A 20,283-nucleotide genomic window follows, 5' to 3' on the forward strand; every position below is an offset into this window, starting at 1 on the left:
GTAGAAAACCAGAAGAAGGTTGTGTCACTGTAGAGTTTTATGGCCCTGCAAACCCTTTGCTTGCAGAGTGTGCTCTGGCTGGGCATCCTGAGGGCTCTGTGCTGAGCCTGCTGCCCTCTCAATAACGTGCTCATGGTTTTTTGCTGTGCTATGTGACATTTGCTAAATAGTTTTAATATGAAATAGGTATAAATCTTTCATAATTCCTCAGCTGCCATGGTTGAAATAATGGACAATGTCATTATGTGCCTTCCTTCGTATGCAACAATTGTTTGACAGACATTGTGGCGTCTCTGAGCAAAGCATCCAGGGCAAGGGAAAAGAAAATTTTCCTCCAAGCCATAAAATATTTTAGGCCACATTTCATAGCATATTATTTAATTATTTTTTTTTTTAACAGAATCTCAAAATATTTAGAAAATTTGTTTTTCCTTCAAGGAATAAGAATTCACACAGGAATTTACAACAGGACAACTCTACCTGAGTTTTACTGTTCTTGAAAAAGCTCTCAGATAAAAAAAAAGCAAATTAGGAAGAACAGGTTGTTAGATTGTGTTTCTAAGGGTATTTTCACTGGGGTGGAGTTGGAGTGGTGAACAAAGTTGGTTCAGATTATATCTCTGGGACTGCAGTGTTTGGCAGCAATGTGTGTCTAACTCAAAAGGCAACAAGAAATGGAGGAAATTTCAATTTTTTATTGTGATTATAGAGGTCTGTGGGGAAGTGTGCTATTCTTGGGACATATAAGGATTTTTAGTGCCTTTCTTTTCCAAACTTGGTGTCAGATTTTGTAACCTAATTTATTTTCCCATTAGCTTTTGCTAATGATACTAAAACTTCCTTTAAAAGCTTTCCTAATTAATGATCTTCTTGCTCCCAAACAAAAACTATATTGTCTTTGAGAAGTGGCTGAGTATTTTAAAAACAACAGGCTGTTGGTAGGTTTTATTGCCTCATGAATATAGGGTCAACACACCTATTATTTGCCAGAGTTAATTTGTGCTGGGTTATTGACTGTCGGCTTGTTGGGGGATATCTGACTCTTGTAAAAGTTACACTCATCTCAAATGGTTGTAATTTTATTCTTGGTGCTCTGGTGCCACTATATTTAGCTAATAAAAGGAGGGGAACAGTTGTACAAAGAGGTATTTAACTTCAGGCTCGTGAGAGCGAGGGAATGAGGTTGTCATTACTCTTTGTATTCCTTCTCTCTACACTGAATGGTTTTCATTTTCTTTTAGATAAAGAAAGGGGAAAAGACAACTTTGTTAAAATCATAAGACATGTAAAAAAGTACAAGATACTTAGTTTTAAGATTTGTAGGTTTTTTATCAGACTTTTCAGGTAGCTCTGCCTGAGCTCAGGGCTTGTCCAAGAGAAAGTTTGGCCACTTGAAAAGAGCTCAGTGACACTAAAATAACCAACTCCCTGCCAAAGAGATGGGAGAGCTTAATTTGATGTATAACTTGTGTGTCAGGGTGAAAATATCCCCCTTGAACACTCCAAACTGGAAGCACAGCAAATAGCAAAGCTGGAAGTTGGTTTAAAAATCCTCTAAGAAACCATCCCTTTTGTGTTTGTAATTCAGAATTAAATTGGGGAGTTGTTCCTTCTGGTTTTCCAAGTGTCTGCTTCCATCCCAAAGCTGAGCCATATGTGGGGTGAAAACCAGAGTTTTCTGTAAACCAGCCTTCAAATGCACAGTGCCAAGCCAAAGTCTCTGCTGTGCCTTGCTCTCCGAACTGCAGTTGATAAAAAGTTCCTCAGCAGAATCCAAATTAGCACCAGGAAGTCATGACCTGTAATGTGGGAGTTGGAAAATATCCATTTATTCTTCAGGGTGCACTGGGAAATCACATGTTCTTGTGTAGGAAATTCAGGAGTGCTGAGCTTAATCCTGTTATCCCAGTTTGTTTTCCCAATTTCCCAAATTCCTTTTTTTTTTTTTTTTTAATGGCCAAATAGTCAAGTCTGGGAGTTCCCCTGCCTGCCACAGGCACCCTGAGGAAGCACCTAAGGAACTGAAGCATCTCTGCTTATCCTACACCCACCTGAGGTACACACCATCTCTGCCATGGCTGCTTTATAAATAACCACCCCAATCATTCCTGAATAATTTTTGCTAGTTTACAGTGTGTGTATAACTTTTAAAACTGGAAACCAAAAGCTGGCTCTGTTTGTTTTCTCACGAAATTGTAGCCAGAGCAGTGAATTCATAGCTAAGCTCTTACTCAGTGGCTACTGTATTATAAATAACTCTTCACCTTGGCCCTGTTTCTCCAGCCATTACTCACTGTGAGTAGCCCTTACGAGCACAGAGCAGCAGAGAAGTAGATGATCCTGCTGTCATTACTCACAGTTCTAGCACCCTGGCACATCAGGAGGTCTGTTTTCAAACAAGGAGCTTTCCTCAAGAAGTGGCAAGTTTTCTTACCTGCTAAAACTACACTTGCAGAAATTATCCAAGGAAATAGCACTGAAGATAAATCAAAAATTAAAGCAGGGAAAAGTGGGGCGAAACTCTAGCCTAGGGTATTTGGAAGGGTGTATGCCTAAAAGTGATGCTGTGTTTTTTCCTTGGGCACTGTCAGGAGTGTGGAGCTGAGGAGCAGCTCGGGAGCACTGATGGGAGAGGCATCACCTCACCCCTCCTGCCTTCCCCTCAGCATCACTCTGCTTTGCTTTCAAAGTGTAAATTAACTTAAAGGTTCAAAGCTTTTGGGAAAGATTCCAGACCAGAGGTCATCTTTCCTGGGTGGTTTATTGGCTGGCCTGTGTTTGCCCACATCTCTAGTGTTTACCAGCTGAGGGAGTTTATGAAATTTTGATGCAGGAATTAGGTTGTTACTCATCTTGTACCTCCTTGCTCATATTATTGACAGTAGCACTGAACTGCTTGAGGCAGATAGTATCTCAGTGATCACTGTGCTATTTCAGCTCTCCACTGCTGACAACATCAGAAGTGTTTTAACAGGGTTTTAATGGGCAGCCTCTGCAGCTCCTTGGAGGGTTGCAAATAGCTGCTGTGAAAAACCTTTCCTGCCTCTCCGAGCTGACATGCCCTCCTTTCCTTTCCTCTCCTTCCCTTCCCTTCCCCATCCAGCTGTGCCTGCCTCTGGCTGCAGCACTGCTGACAGGTCCTCCTGACGTGGGCCAGGCACTGTGCAAGCCCCTGCATCTTTCAGGGAGCTGGGAAGAGGAACAACAGAGCTCTGAAACCTCTGGGCAGGGCAGGGAACCTCCCCAAACCTCCTCCTCTGCAGCTCCTCCAACCAGCAGCACACCAGTGCACAACACACAGCTTCCCCCTCTTGTTTTGCTGCTTTCCGTGATCCCCCAGAGCAAGACTTAACGATTCTGAAGCAAACAACCTTTAATTTTCAGCAGAAAGCAGAATAGGATGGAATAAATCCCCCCTTTGCTCAGGACAAAGCCTTGGTTTGATGGCAGCAGTTTCTAGCTGAGTGGTTGCCTTGCTCTGCTTGTTACCAGAAATGAGGCTTGGAGAACAGCTTTCTTTGCACTATGGAAAAGCTTTCTCCTCCCTGTTTTGCTTAATATAACTATAATGTGCCCTTTATCACACTTCAACTTGAGTAATCCCAGTTTGGAAATAGTGCAGAAATACCCATGGGAAAAAGCACGAGAAATGTACATTATAAAAAACACACAGGCCAAGCTCAAAAGATCCACTGACATGTAAATTTAATTTAAAAATTATAGGTTTTCAATGAGGGCTTGTGTCTTCAATTTACCAGTTTCCATGACTTCTCCAGCAAAAGTGTTTCTTTTTTGCATTCTTGGTGGAAAACACGCTGAGGGCTATTACAGTCTCCAAGAAGAGTCTCTATTCTGTGTCACGGGGAAAAAATAAAATTACCCAAAATATGTACACTTGAAATAAGTAAGAAAAATATCCACTTTCCTGTTTTGTTTTATTTCTATCCTCTAACAAAAGTTAAACTTTCCAGTAACCAGCAGTGCATGAAAAATCATGTCCTAACTGTGTGAATAAGGTCACTTTGGATTGCATGTGCAAATTTTAGGGAATTTTTGTTCTTTCATTGAAAGATGCATGAGATTGGATAAAATAGTGGTGAGTGGGTGAGCAGAAGAAGAGCTGATGGACAAAGGTAGAGGTTCATGATACAAAATGTCACTATTCAAAGAGGATTCTAGCTTAAAGAAGGGAATCCCAAAATTTTATGATAGAAAATTTTTAATTTCTTCACCAGGTGCATGTTTAAGGGAAGAAATCCCAGCAAGGGATCCCCACCTTCCTTGGTGTGATGTCCCAGGATCAAGGGGTGTCCAAAACCCAGAGATTCTCCTCAATGTCCACATCCTCTGAGGGAAAATAAAACTTAAAACTCTTGGCTGCTAAAACTTAAAAGGAAAAGCCAAAGGTCTTTGGAACTCAGCAGGATTAAATGCTTTTCTTAACTCTATTCTTCCATCCACTCTTCTCTAGCAAAGCCCTGTGCAGGCTGAACCTCTCAAATATCAGGGTTTATAAAAGCTACTTCTGCTTAATACCCATTATTTCAGGTTTTAATGCAGTAAAGGCAAGGTTTTTGTGGTGCTTTCTTAAGTCCAAAGCAGCTGCTCAAAGGACCAAATCTTTAGGTTAAGAGAGAGGAAAAAACCTCTTGTCTGTGGAATTTCAGCCCCTCAGTAAAGAAATGGAGGAGATGTTCAGAGCAGAGCTGTGACTTTCACACTTTCTGCCTCCAAGCTTGTGGGTTCTGCTGCGAGTTGCAGCACTGAAAACCACTGTGGCTTTTGTTTCTCTAACTTAATTAATACAAACAATTCATCAGTAGCTGATGCCTTTCAGAGTGGTTTTTCCCTGAGTCAGCTTACTGTGGAAGTGGTTCATTATAAATTACAATGAGCAAAAGAAAAAGAAATAGGCAGAGGAAAGCCTCTGACGTGGTGGGCTTCTCTTTGCTGAGTTTATTTGAGGAAACTTGTAGCCTAAATCTGCATTTTCATTTATATACATTGTTCCATGTCTAAAATGAAAAAAAAAAAAAAGAGTTAAAATGAGCAAGAGCAGAAGGGATTAAGGGAAGGAAAAGGAGCCAGTGCTGCTTTAGACTTATTTTTATGCAGATTGTTTGTCACCTGTGCTGGTTCAGTGGCTGCTTTGAAGTTAGTCTGGCATTAGTGTTGTGCCTTAGGCAAGGTTGTTTGCTGCCTCTCTGTCCGTGTTATTTCACTTGCTTTTATGTTCACTTCTATCTCATGGATTTGCTCTGCCAATTTGGATGTAATCGTGTGAAACTTGGCTTTTGATTTTATCCTGTAGCTTTTGCTCACACCAGCCATCCTTTACCCTGCAGAACGACACTTGGGGAATGGAAGGCATTGCTTTGGCCTGGTCATTCCTGAATTTCCCATAAACCAAAATGTAATATTCCTAATCTTGTTTCTTAACACGTTCTAAACATGCTCAAAACCAATCAGAAGTCAGAGGGTCAGAGACACATTCATTCAGAAGGGGGAGTCTGATGTAATTGTGCCTCTGATGATGGAACTCCATGGTCCTAGAGGTCTTTCCCAACCTAAATGATCCCGTGGCTCATCTGGATGCACAAAGGGGTTCCAGAAGATGTGTGAGGATCTGCCTGTCCTGTGGGTTTGGTCTGTGCAGGATAAATGCAGAGACTTAAGGGATGAATTCATCACTGCAGCTGTTTCTTGAACATCATTGAACAGAAACCAGCCTGCAGTTGCACAGGTTATGTCACTGCTTGAATCCTCGCTGTCTCCTTTCCTTTATTCCCAAATATGTTTTTATCCCACCTATGTGGGGACAGGCAAGGTGATGCATAGCCAAAGGGCACTTCCTTACTTCAGGATTAAAGAGTTCCCTTGAAAATAGAACTTGTGTGTAACTCTGGGTTCAGTCACCCAAAATAATGGCTAAAATTTCTTTATGTTGCCTGTGCTTCTTCAGCACGTAGAGAAAATGTAAACTGCAAATTTAAAAACGAGAGGGAAAATAAAATGTCTCTTGTGCTCCTCTGAGGTTCCCAGGTCCAGAGCACAGCACTCATCACCCCAGGTGCCCAGGCCAAGACCACAGTGACAGACTGAGACTCTGGGTCATGCTTTGTAACATCCATTTGTATTTATGGCCTGATTCTGAAGGGTGTTAAACGTATAAAACATGTATGTTTAAGTGATGTATTTGAATCTCCAAATCATTCCACCGTTAAGTGTTTTCATGGCGATGTGCTTAGGTAGGAACAAATTGAGCTTGTAGGGAAGTTTAAGGAAGATAAAATTTCGAATGCCTTGAGCTTCTTCAGATGGATTTAGCAGCAGGAGGAGGCAGGACTGGAGTGGGGCTTTCCTTGCCAGGTGTTCTGTCTGCAACGTGGGCCAGGCAGGTACAAAAGAGAGATGTCAGTGAGCAGCTGATGGCTTTGGCAGAGGGGAGGGTGTCCCTGCTTGTGGCTGTGACCATCCCAAACCTCTGCCACGGCTCTGTGTTCTCCAGTGCCAGAGATGAGGCAACTCATCCTGCAACTCATCCTGCAGGCATTTCCAGTCACATGCTGCAGAGCGTTTTAGGCAAATTTTGTTTAAGCAGCTGTCGGATGAAAACTATGAAAGCTCAGTTTTGTTCCTGGAGCTCTCAGAATATTCCTCATGGGTTCCTGGGGCTGAAAGCAGTCATGTGTGGCAAAGCCACACTGCCAGGCTCTTGTGCTCTGGAATTTAGAGGGAAATGAGGATCCTGTCCCTTCATTTACTTCCATTGCTGCCTCTTCCTTTATTTCCATGAGCTGAGGTCTCGCAGTCGTGGAACTGGGCAGCTCCTTTCTAAAATGCAATATTTACCCTGTGCCACTTCTGAGCCTGCGTCCTCAGCAACAGAATTGATTCAGTTGGTGCTGCTGCACTTTTAATGTTCCCTTTTATGTTCATGTTTGTTCCAACAGAGTGACCACTAGCACAGACGACTTGAACTTGTATCACCCGCAAACTGACAACGCTGGAGCCACCAGTTTGTCATTATCCCTCCTAGTGTATCTGATTTAATTTTGCAACACTGGATTAATTCTTAGAATTGCAGTGCTTTTTGCTCGTTAATGGTCAGTAAATGATTCGGGGGGGGGGGGAGGGTTGGTGGGGGAATGGAATTCATCAGTTTTGCAGTCGTTTTAATTCTTCTCGTTTTAAGTTGTTCTATAAATATGTCTTTATGGATGTAGTTTTACTAGCTTAAAAACATCTAATTGAAAACAGTTGCTTAAATCTCTTTGGATCAAGGAGGCAGTAATAAGCAAAGAGAGTATCTTATCCCTGCAATCCAGAAACGCTTAGTGACTGGTATACTCAGTGATCAGCTTCTTGTTTCATCTAAAAACCTTAGCTCTTTTGGTGTGATTTAGTACTTCCCCAGCAGCATGGTTTCCCTTGTCTGTAAGATTATCAACAAGTGAAACAAAATATATAAACCAAAAATGGCCTAAGAGGCAGAAGTGTTTGAGAACCCTCTGGTTCATTCGTGCCCTCTCGTCGTGGGGTTGGTGCATTGCAGCACATCCCGGCCTTGATTTTGAGTCTTGTAAATTAACATTTTGGTGTACATTATGTAATGTTATTCTTATCACTTAACCTTTGCATCAGGCAGGACTGATCTCTGCTGTTTTGTAATGCCCCCCAGCAGATGATGTCTCTCTTAGAGATCAGCCTGGGCATTTCCCTGCTGACGCTGCTCGGGAGTCCCAAAGCACGGAGCTCCCAGGGATAAGAGCTCGGATGTACTTCTGCTTCCTGAATTCTGTGGGACTGCCTTTGGCAGAGGGGGTTATTGCTGTGAATTGGGTTTGGGACCTTGTGCACTGTTTCTTTAATGTCAGAATTTAATGTGGATCCTTTCTGGCTGATGAGATGTAATGACTGCAGATCCCCGGGCATGGAGCGGGGGTACTTGGATTGTGTGAATGCTCTAAATTATGTTGTTAATATATTTAAACAAAAATTACTGATGATGACCACTCTGGCTGCTGGCCTGTTTTTTCAAGGCTCCTACCTGCGTCCCTCTGGTTTGAAATGTGGTCCCATTTTCCAGAGGGATCCTCAGAAAGTGCCCCAGCAAACCTGGGAAGTCTGTAAATGATCCATGGCTCGTTTCCAAGCGGGAAAGGCAGGGAAAGAAAGCCAGTCTGTGCTGGGGGAGAGAGAAGGAGAAACCACAAGTGTTTCTTCATGCAAGTTGGAAGTAAAACAGGTTAAATTACGTGAGATTAAGTGATCTTATTTTTTTTAAACATCTGTGGTACTCATCTGAGTTGGACTGTCCACATAGTTCATAATGTCTCATTAGGAGTCGCAGTTAATGGAGGTGGTAATTTCATAAATTCCAAGCCCACATTTAATAAGAGTTTGTGTTTCTTATTCCTTAAACAGGCAAACTGAGCCATGGACTTTACTCCGAAAGTTGTGTCACTTTCCTTTTTTTATTTTCTTTTGAAATGTCAAATAATTTCACACAAATGTATCAATCTGAAGGATTCAAGATCAGCAGTGTGGCAGCACCACAGGACTAAAGAGCACACACTTGTGCAGCATCTGATTCTATGTCCAGAGTTAAAACCCAGAGTTCAACCCCAGAAAATTCTTTTTCCAAGTCTTTGTGATAAGCAAGCAGCACTTCACACAAGGCCTTTGTTGGAAATCACCCGTGGTTTGGGGCTTTAAGAAATGCCTAAGTGTGTTCTGCCCATCTAAAAGCCATCCATTACAAAAAATAATCAGACATCCTTTTTTTTCTTGTACATTTGTGTCATTCTGCGAATCAGAAGCATTTTGTGTGCTAAGGGCAATGTGCTTTGCTTTTGGAATTCCTGAGTTTCACTAAAACCCTGGGGCATAGTTTGTTCAGGAGACCTGAGGTAACCTGCAAATGGGAGCTGCTGTGTCCCTTTGCTGCTTAGCAAGATCATTTTAAAGAGAAAGTGAAATGCAGTGTCCAGATATAATGTGATAACATCATAATCAGAAGAGAAAAGCAGGATTTTTATGTTAGGTGACCCATTGAAAGCACACTCCTCTAAGATGGACAGTTTCCTCAGTTTTAACTGACAAAAAATTGGTGACTTTCCTGAGTCCAAAAATCATTCTGCAAGTAGGACTGGGGCTGAAGAGTCCCTGTGGAGATTTGGATTTTGTGTTGCTGCTTTGGATGCTGAGATCTCGGCAGGGAAAGGTGTGGGAGAAAGGAATATCTGGTTTGGTTATAGGATAATGTGCTGTCCTGTTTGGGAACCAGCCTTTCCATTCTTCTGGACTTAAAACCTTAGTTTTTCCCTGTTATGTCAGTGACTGTCTATAAACACACTGACAGTCTAAAAAACAATGAGGAGAACCCTGCTGATTGTCTTCATTTCCCATGGAGAGCAGGAAATGTCGTGTTGGAGCTCCTGAGCTGCTGGCCTGCATTTAATTCACCTTAAAATTAATTAAGCATCTTTATTGCTGTTGCCTTGGAGTTGGATTCGTTTCTAAACTCTAAATATTTGAGTTTCCCTCAGGGAAAGGGTGAATCTGTGTCTCCCTGTGGATGGGGTGTGGTGAGAACCCTCTGCATCCCACAATTCTGTCCATCCAGGGCAGCACGTCCCGTTCTGAGGTGCAAAACAAACTTCTCGCAGCAGTTGGGAATTTGGTGGGGTTTGTTTCCATCTGACAGTGATTCCAGATGGAAAGGAGCAACTGCCTGTTCCTGGATGGGGCCATTTCCAGTGGGCTCCACTGGCTGTGGGGCTGGGAGGGGGATTGGCCGCTCTGTTTTCATAGCCTGAGCACAGATGTTATTTCACTGCACTCTCTGGAAGCGTCTCCTCCTCCCCCAGTCCTGCCATGGGTGCTTGTCTTTTGAACCAAGAGGAATTCCATTGGAAGTGTTAGAAAGTTCAGTTCCATTTCCAGGGTTTTTTAATGGTTCCTCCCTTTTCTTGCACGGTGGGTTAGGAACGTGTTAAAGCCGGTGGTAAAGTAATTTATGAAGGGCAGCTGGAGTTCAAAAGGTTCAAATATACAAGTTCAGTTCCAGCATCGTTTGGATCTTCACACCTCAGTGTCCCAACAGAGAAACTGGATACTGAGTTTTTACAGGTTTTACTGTAAAAACTGAGCCCTCCAGAACTTTTAGTAACTAATGGATTTTGCAGGAGTGGTTTGACTACCCTGGCTGTCCATTAGCTGGTTTGCTTTGATGTCTTTGCTGGAAACCTAAATGGCTTTTACTTGCACTTTTCCTTTTTTTCCCCAGTTCTATGTTTGCAGGAGATGTCTTTTGTATCACAGTAGCCGGTAGGGAAAAAAGTGATGTACTCAAAAATTGGAGGAGCATTTAATCACAGACTATCCTAACTAGAATTTAAACTGTGTTCTCAAGAAAGTTTCCATCTGCAGCTCACCAGTCCCCAGCTGACTACATGCAGTTTATTCTGATTCTTGAATTCATTCTTTTCTGGGTAGCTTTGGTGGTGTTAAAATGTTAAAATTGAATCCTCAGAAGCTACATTGTATTGAATCTATATTTCTCTCTTCTCCTTGCTTGTCCTACTTTGTTACTGGCAATGAGGTTTGAAATACTCTGAAAAATTTGAGTTTTCTAATATGGGGATGATTGATAAAATACCTTTCTTCCTCATGAGTAGTTTAAGAAAGTTTCCTCTTGTATTTATTGAGCTGACAGACACTTGGCATGATTAATTTCATGTAATATGCTGTTGCTATTAGAAGTGCATACCTTTCATGGGCAACTCCTAAAAATAACTTGCTGATTTAAATGAATTTTTCATCATTATGTTCTTCATGTGCCCCTTACATTGGGTTTGTCTATTTTCCACCACCAGTCAGAATTCACTTTGTACACTAATATTAAGAGCAAGCTTACTCTGTGTTGCAAAACGATACAGAATAAGGAAAGAACCTAGAAAAATACTGATTTTCATACAATACAGAATTGTATGTGGCAATTCTGGACATTTTACACATGGAAAAACTGGAGCAGAGGAATGATCAAACCACTTCCATTTGGAGGAGGGGGCATGGGATGGGCTGGGGGTGTTCCTCCCTGTCAGACAAGTACTGCAAAGGAAGGAGGTGTTGGAGCTGGTGTGGTTCCCCACACAAGGCTTTTATTTTGTGGTGGAAAATCTAATCTTTCCGAGACCATTTCTCTGGGGTCTGAGTCTGAAGTCTGCTTTATATTGGGAGATTGGCATGAAATCCACAGCACTTAAGAGGATAAAGGCCTTTGTCTCCAAAATGTACATTTTTTTTGGAACCGTAAAGGCAGTGGAACAAGAAATGGTTTTAAGTATATAATGTTAAGATTCAACCTTGTAATCCTTTCTCAAGTAAAAATATGTTATAGATCAATTTTATCAATTCCTGTATTTTTTTCATGTGTTTGAGAGCATTCACTTAAAAAAAAACAAAAAAAAACCAAAAAAAACCACAACACCACAGAACCTTCCACATTTACCTAAAAATTGAAGAATTAAAAAAAGTTAATTACACCATAAAGACCTACTGTCACTAACCAGAGTGACATCTTCTGATTCCTCTGTAGGCACCATGGCAGGCTGAGGAGGGAAGAGCTGAGATGGAGAAGGTGGGAGGAGATGGCTCTCCCTGGATGTGTGTGTTCAGTTCTCAGTCTGCAGGCAAAGGGGACAGAAGGGACAATATCAAGAGAAGGAGTTTGAAAGGAATAAAATTAGAATATTTATTCAGTAAGCACATTAGGAATTATCTCAGATAAATAGATGGAAACAAGAGCAGACCCCTGACTAATGTCAGTTCTTGTGGCACCACTGATTTAAATCAGTTTACACGAGCTCAGGGTTGGGGCAGACTGGCTCAGATAAATTTTTTAATCTGAACTTCCAACTTTCTTGCTTAGTATACTTAAATTTTATGTTTTCAACTTCATAGATTAATGTGCAACAAAACCAGAATTGCTACAGGTGCTCACATGGAGAGAAAAGTGGTGAAATAGGTCAGCTGCCCGATGAGCTTTGACCTCAAAGTGGAAGAGGGTGGGGATGGGATATTGGGAGGAATTCTTGGCCCTGGCACAGGGTGCCCAGAGCAGCTGTGGCTGCCCCTGGATCCCTGGCAGTGCCCAAGGCCAGGCTGGACAGGGCTGGGAGCAGCTGGGACAGTGGGAGGTGTCCCTGCCCATGGCAGGGGTGGCTCTGGATGAGCTTTAAGGTCCCTTCCAACCCAAATTATTCTGGGATTCTCCGTTTCTGTTTTTCCAAAAAGCCACTCTCATGGCTTCCCAAGAAGAACCACAGCCTGTGACATTTTACACGTGAATTTTCTCCAAAAATTCCTCACACACACAAGTATTTCTTCTGTTTGCACTCAGCTCTGGGGAAGGCAGCACCAGCTTTGTGCAGCTCAGGTCCTTGACCAAGAAACAGAATTCAGAATTTTCTCTTCTTAAATGCCTCATTTTGACAGTCGGTTTGTTGGCCACTGTTTCAGTTCTGTTCAGATGTCAAATTTAGAGCAAAGCATGGGCAGTGTGGGATGCATTTTTGGTCAGGGAGCAGCAAAGGGCTTTGGCCATCCCTCCTCCAGCGCTTTTAAGGCACCTCCTGGAGTCAGGCTGGAGTGCTTTTAAAGTGAGCCAGCATCACTTGGATGTGGCTGAGGTGCAGCAATTTGGGAATTGCTCCCAGCTGGTGGAGGAATGATTTCCAAGCAAGCTGGGTGGCTCTTTAACCGCTCTTCCCAGTAGAAATAAGCTAAAATATATTGAAATTGTTGCTTTGACAAATAATCTAACGAGCCACTCAACTTGCTTTATGTATTGAACATAGTCGCTTGACAGTTATTATTATTTTCTAATGATATTAAGTTATAAATTATTAACAAGTGTTTAATTTCAGTCCAAACAGACCCAACAAAAGGGATTTGTGCAGTTATGAATTGCAGCAAAATACAAAATTGTTGAGCTTTTAGTAAATGCAAACTTGGAGACCCTGGTTATTTCTCCCTCTTTCAACAGCCAGTCATGAAACTTTCTTGCCCTTTTCACCTTTAAACTTCATTTGAACTTGGAAAGAAGACTTGTGAATTGTGGAGGGGGGAGGAAAAAAAAAAAAAAAAAGAAAGAAAAGAAAAAGGGTGGGGGCTGGGGGGAGAGAAGCTCTGATTCTGTGTTACCGTAACAGTAATTCTGGCAAAATAATCCTCCTCTTGTGCATGAGTGTCTGCTACTGCTGCAGGGTAATCAGCTCACATGACATGCCTGGAGGCTAATGCTGGCCTGGGCTTTCTTTCTTCCTTTCTATTTTTTTTTTTTTTTTTTTTTTGAAAGTCCATATTTAAACAAAGGCTGATTATCCAAACAAGAATTTGGACTGCATCAGCTGGACCAGTTAAATTATAGTTAGTAAAACTTGGCACCTCCAGAGCTTGGAATGTTGCAATTACAGCTGGATCCTCGTTTGGTAGGAGCCGTACAAAGCAATAAAAGTGGAGATTTTTATCTTTATAGGACATAGCTTAACTCTTTGAACGCAGAGGACCAAGTGCCAAATATTACAGGCAGTGCTCAGACACAAAATTGCTGGCCAGGAAATGGGATGAGCAGTTGGATCCACGCTCGAGTATCCATGCCAGCACAAGGGTGGATGCTGTGGCACTTGGAGAGATGCTCGTGATCCAGGATTCCTCTGAGATAAGGAACAGCAATACCAGCAGCAACTTGTTGTTCAACTCCCTTGTCTTCCTGTTGTCTTTTTGACAGCGTTGCTGTGGTTTTATTTGAATGTCTCTCTTTTTTTGTGTTTCCTGTTGCTGTGAAAGAGGTTTGTGTCCTTGAAGGATCTGGGCGATCCCTGGAATTGCTGTGATTTTCATCCCTCTGGAAAATTGTCTTCAATACTGCCTTGAAATTCTCGTGGAGCTGCTCCAGGGTGGGCAGGAGGCAGGGGATGAGAGGCAGAAGTTGGGTTTTGTTTTACCAAACTGCTGTTGACCATTCCAGACTTGTTTTCCCTCCTTTCCTACGGGGAGGGCTTGGCTTTGATTTGTCACTTGCAAAGCTGAACTTTGGCTTTCTGGTTGTGTAATAAATAGCTCTGGTTGCCAGTCAGAAAATGAAAGTTCTTCTCCTAAAATTAAACCAAGAGCCCTTCTCATTAGCCTAGAACAAATCAATGCCTTTGCATTAATTCCTGTGGAGCGGGGCCAGTTGACAGCTTTCCCTGATGGAGCTCTGTGCATGGGTTCATCTCAGCTTCTTTTTTAAGAAAGTGTTTGTTATTTGCATTTTCTGAAAACCTTAGTGAGGAATAAGGATGGAAATTCAAGCGTCAGGACTATTCAGAATGTTTGCAAGGGCCCACCTGCTAGATAATGTTTACCTGGAGTTTTATCTTTGGTCTTTGCACAGAATAAAAGCTCCCGTTTATTAAAGTGTGGAGAAGTTAATTTCCTTTCTCGTGGCAGTTTTACCATGTCCCAGTGTACTTTTGTCAGTGACAAATAATATGGATAACATGATTGCTGCTGGGAGAGCAGGGAGCAGGGTTTCTCTGAATGGAAGGACGTGGCTTTTCTTCTCTTGAAGACCAAGAAGTTAAAGATTTTTCATCAAGATAAACGTGCAGATCCATAAGGTACAGCTCACTCTGGGAGGAATGATGCCAACTGGAAGTAAGAAAGACCTAAGGAAAAATTGCTGGTTAATGTTTACTCTTTAATTACTGTTTTAATGGAGTGACTTTCCAACGTGACCTTCCCAGTGGTGGCTGCTTTAGAAGGGGGGATTTGGGCACCGTGGGCTCCAGGAGCTCTTGGCTTTGCATCCATCACTCAGCATTTTCCATGCTCATGGCTCAAGGGAGAACTTCTCCCCCAGGAACAGGACATTGGGCAACTTTGGGCCATTTCCCATAAAACTCCTGACTTTCTGCTGGTGACCATGGGGCCTGCAGGAGGAGGAATCCAAACCTGCAGTCTGAGGGCGAATATTTGGAGTTTCTTGAGGTTTCCTGCTGTGTGCCTGGGAGGCCATCAAAATTTTCTTTCCCAGTTTTGGGGAAGAATTTGATTCTTGTTCTGTGTTCCCAGTGCTTTGCTCTCTGCTCAGTTCTCAGCCAGCGTTGAGGAGAAGCAGGGATGCCCTCATGAGTCTTTTCCATGACAATATTCCATATCAAGCACCAGCATTTGCTTTCTGGCTAGAAGAAATCCTCTGCTTATTCCATCTGCTTTCCTTGGTTGTTGTTTGTGTTGAACAGACTCAGCTTAAGCCACAGTGAGATGCTGAAGTGCTTTGCTGGCTGAAGGAACCCACGTTTCCAACCTGGATCCAAGGGCGTGCCTGTGTATCCATCAAGGAAATATCCTTGCCTTTAAACAGAAAAGGAATCCACAGGGTTGGGATTGATCAGAGAGGTGCTGACAGAGGGAATCTCAGATTTTAGGCTCTCTTCAGACAGTTGGAATATACTTCCAGCTGCCAAGGAGGAATCAACAGGAATGATCCGTGGATAACTGTGAGCAATGAGCTCTAGTTCAGGCCAGCAGCTTTGCTCTTCAAGTATTTCCTGTAATGCTAATTAAGAAACAATCTTGGATTTTAGGTAGCCAATATTGTATTCAGAAATTATTACCACTCTGTGGCCTTAATTCATCTGCTCTTTCTCCCTCCCCCTCTCTTTGGTAGATTTATTCCTGGATCAGCAGGGAGGCAAGGAGAGGAAGCAGAGCAGGACTGGGGTGCCATCCCAGAGCTCTCTTGGAATTACAGTTCTCACCCTTTTTATTTCATGGGCTTATTGTGAATTAATATTCACTTTAACCTTAAATCAGCTCAGATTAAATCACAGAGAAAAAAAGAAGAAGTTCATGGTGGAGGAGTCAAAGTGAGAAGGGTCCTCAGTAAAATTTCACAGCAGTTAGAGCTGTGCTTGGGAAAGAAAATGTAATTCTCATCATGTGTAAATCATATTCAAAATGCCCACTGTGCCAGGAAACAGAAAGAAAATATTTTAACTGTTTTCTCACTGAAATTGTTGCTACAGGAGCCAATCTTGATGCTCCAGATGCATTATAACAAGCAAAATTATTTTGAATTTATTTATTCTTAATTAATATTAGATGTAAAATATTTTCTGTGCAGGCACAAAAAACAGTTCAAAATTTGCATTTTTATCTGAGTTTTGGTTTCTCAGGACTAGTGGAACACACAAAAATGTTTGTAGCCTTCTGAGGGTAGCAGGGATATGCAGATGGTTTGGGAGTTGTTTAAATCAGATTTCTCAGTAAAGTTGGAGTTTAGGTGAATGGAACAGCAGCCAAATTTGTTGGTTCTTGTGAGTTGATTGTTTTTTGTTTAAAGCTTAATTAAAGTAACTTTTTGGTTTAAAAGAAGGAGGAAAACTCAAATTAAATGTAGATATCCATGATAACTCTATAATTCAGCTTTTTTCTCACAAATTGTGCTTGGAGTGGGGGTTTAGATAGATGGCCATAGCCGAAAATAATAATAAGGAAATTCTATTTATGCCACAAGTTAAGAATTCCCATCACCAGCAAATCCTAATTTACTACTTCATCTGATTTCTGGTGGGAAAAATCTAATTGCTTTTGTACTGGAAATAAAGTTGATTGAACTCTGAGTTTTTCCAGTGCCTCCAAAGGTTATTTCCCAAGCAGCGTTCTTTTATAAACTGCACTGGTTTTTAATTTATTTGCTTTTTTCAGCAGCTGAACATTCACTATTATTATATGTAGGGGAAGGGATACTCTTAATTCTGATCTTTGTTAATGCATTGGTAGGTGGGACATTATTTGACTTCCAGAACTTCACATGAAATCTCCTTTTAGAGATGTGATGGCAGAAACTCCCTAGAGATAAAGCTGTGTGATATAGGGAGCAGCTAAATATAATTTTTGTGGGTTTCTTGGTTTCATATCAAGCTCTGCAATTTCTTTCTAGAAGGAAACACTTGAAGACTCCTGCTGCCTATAGGAACTATTCAATCAGTATAAACAGGCAACTTGTCAGGAGCACAATCCTTGGAAATACTTACTCTGGAGGTCCCTGGGCTTTAAATAGCAAATGTCAGTCATGAAAAGCAGAGATTTATTTGTGGTTTTTAATATTGTAAAGAATTATAGAATTTCTGTTTAGTTTAGGAAGCTAAAAATAAAAAACAAAATTGGTTTTGCCTTTTGTTTTCATAGAATCAGTAGCAATTTACTCACGTTTATTCTTTATAGTAATTTCTGTTGATGCAATAATTTCAGCTGACCTGAGTAGTACCTGCTGCTGAGAGAACAGATCACAGGCCAGCAGCTTTAGCACTCACCACAGTCTGCCTTGACAAACTATTTAACATGATCAGTAAAACCCAGCTTTTCTTGTGAGATATCCAACTCTCTCTGGTTTTGGCAGAACCCCCCAAACTATTTGGAGTTGTGCTGCTGCAGGAAAGCTTTGCTTTGTAACAAGCCCAGGAGAAAGGCTCAAAGCAAGGGTGGTGGTATCCCTCAAACTGAGATCAAACCTTCCAAACCTCAAAGATTTCTACCAAAAGCTGCACTTGAAAGCTTAGGTGGGTTTTTCTGTTCACAGAAATTGCTTTCCCATCACTCCGGTGAATTCCATTGAGTCCTTTCCCCCAGCAGGAATGGATCTGCCCTTGGAAAGGAGTGCCATGAGGAATGCTGCTGGATTTTGTAGGCATCAGCACTGGGAAGCAGCACATTGCTGAAAATGAGTCAAAACTGCCCAAATGGCTTTGGTTGGGTTTGCTTTACATGTGGAGGAATTACTTAATTGGCAGAATTACGTAACTGGAGAAACCAGTTGTTTTTGTAATTATGGGGATGTTTGTGTCTGCCAAGAGACTTCCAATGCAGCAGGTTTAAACTGATCCAATTAGTAACAAAATTGGGGTAATTAGCCTATCTGTTAATGAAATGTGTGCACACACGCTGCCCTCAGTCCCTGCTTTGGGGTTGGGTTCCTGTCATTACCCTGCTACAGAAAGCAGATTTAGCTCCTAATCTATATTTAAAGCATTTAGAGCCATAGAATAATTTAAATTGGGGAATACCTCCAAGATTGTGGAGTTCAAGCATTCCCCAGCACTGCCAAGGCCACCACTAACCCATGTCCCCAGGTGCCACCTTCACAAGGAATTTCAATCCCTCCAGGGGTGGGGACTCCACCACTGCCATGGGCAGCTGTGCAAGGCTGGACAACCCTTAGAATGAAGGAATTTCCCCAAATATCCAACCTAATCCTCCCCTGGTGCAACTCGAGGCCATTTCCTCTCATCCCATTGCTCGTTACCTGGGGGTGAACCTCACCTTGCTCCAAACTTCCTTACACTGAGCTGGAGAGTGAAAAGGTCCCCCCTGAGCATCCTTTTCTCCAGGCTGAGCCCCCCCAGCTCCCTCAGGCTCTCCTGGTGCTCCAGCCCCTTCCCCAGCTCCATTCCCCTCGGGGATGAGCCTCTGTGCCAGGAGATGGGCTGGAATCTCCTCCTGAGGAGAACTTTGCTGATTCCTGGGTGTTCTGGTGGCTCTGCACCCCTCGGCCTGAGGTCGTGTGCAGTTGCATTTTCGGAGGGATGATCCTCCAGGGAGGGATGGTTCCCACCACAGAGCCCAAAGATTGACTGGCACATGGAACAAATCAGCTATTTTTGATAACAGGGACTGTGATAAACACTGGACAGGGTTCCCCATAGCATGGCTTGTTCAGTGCTCAGGGAATAATCCAGGCAGAGTCACCCAAGGCTGGTCTCAGTGCAGAACTCACAGAAGGCTCCTCCAAGACAAGGAGCTCTCTGGATAAACTCCTGTGTGCAGCACTATGGAAAATTTTACTCAGCAGTTGCCTTCCCTTGAAGTTGATTAATACAAGATTTCAGTGTTCCCAGTCCATTAATCTTCACAAGCACATCTGCATACTGAAAAATGTTTTTAAAAACAACATTAAAAAAAAAAAATTACAGGCGCTGATAATTTTGAAGATAAAAAGAACTTAAAAGAGTGACAATAAACTGCAGTTCACTTGCATGATGTGAATCCCAACCCAACATGAGAGAGGGGCTTTTTCACTTCAAATATTTTAATTGAATGAGAGGAAAACATTGAAAAGGGGTTCTCCTCCAGGTGCTGGATGCAGTTCCCACTGCGAAATATTCTGGCCTGTGTTGCATCAAGTAATAGCATCTTGCAAGTCAAAAAGGTATTAGGGAAGTGTTAGAGACATCACAGGAGGAGTTGGAGGTGAAGTTTGGGCTGTTGAGAAAGTTAATTACCCTGAAAAGGAACTAATAGTGGAGGTGTGTAAGAGCCAAGTGCCAGGAGAGCAGGATTTGGGATTTAGGAGTGCACAGCTAAAGCTGGATACCTGAGCCTGTTTTTCTTAGCACATTTGTTGGTACAAACAGGGTAACAGTGATGTCCAGATGGCTGATATTTCCTGAAATTGAGGATTTTAAAGGTTCCCTTCACCTTCTGGAACTGCAGCTTAATAAACAACAAACCCCACAGTTAGTTTTATGACCCTGGATTTCTATTTATTTTGCCGAGTACTTCTCTAGTAAGGAGATACCTGGAAAGGCTGCCAGGTAACTTTGTGATCCCTTTCCCATTTATCCCAGAAGTACTGAAAGCCCTTATTGTACAAGGCAGTGTCTGCTTCGAGGGGAGACAGCAAAACAAAACCTCCTGAACTCTGCTCAGCACTTCCAGGGGGGAATTGCTTTGGGAGGAATTTGGGGTTTACAGCTCAGGCAGGATCTTACCATGAACCATTGATGGGCTGGGACACTGCCAGGCACCTTCTGCCAGCTCTGGGGACAGCTGTGACATCTCCAGGGCTGAATTCCTGTATCTCCTCCCAAGAAAAAGCTCTTCCAGCAAGGCACAAGAACAAACCAAGCATGAAAGAGCTCAAAGTGTGGAAAATTCAGTTTAGCCCCTCTGTAGTTCAGATTTTTACTGAAAGTAAGTGGATCCTAAGTTCATTTAAAGAACTAATTTTCTAGATCCGACTGTTTTTATAGCGAGGGGATGTTGTAAAGAAGTTGTTTATAATGGAGTTTATCTTAGGCATGGAACTTTTTGCCAGCCTAGTATCAGGAACGGTCTGGAAAAGCCTTCCAGTGGTGGTAGCTTAAGGAAGGGGACCAGGGTGGGGGAGAAAAGCTAATAAAAATAGCTGAGATCATTCAACAGTTATCAAGAAACAGATACTGCAATTTT

The 20,283-nt window shown here is 42.3% G+C and overlaps 1 protein-coding gene across 14 annotated transcripts in view; it reads left to right on the forward strand.

Annotated features, from left to right (window-relative positions):
- BCAS3 (BCAS3 microtubule associated cell migration factor) overlaps positions 1-20,283 on the forward strand; it is a 294,447-nt gene that overhangs the window by 187,328 nt on the left and 86,836 nt on the right. The window contains exon 24 of one of the 14 annotated variants that reach the window (XM_072916668.1): positions 6,954-7,092. The exons of the other annotated variants lie outside the window; for them this stretch is intronic. Within the exon in view, the coding sequence (XP_072772769.1) occupies positions 6,954-6,958 (5 nt within the window). The 3' untranslated portion in view covers positions 6,959-7,092. Of the gene's footprint in view, positions 1-6,953; positions 7,093-20,283 lie in introns of those variants that run through there. 14 annotated transcript variants of the gene reach the window in all.

The sequence above is a fragment of the Taeniopygia guttata genome, chromosome 19 (genome assembly GCF_048771995.1).
Source record: "Taeniopygia guttata chromosome 19, bTaeGut7.mat, whole genome shotgun sequence".
Taxonomy (NCBI): Eukaryota; Metazoa; Chordata; class Aves; order Passeriformes; family Estrildidae; genus Taeniopygia; species Taeniopygia guttata.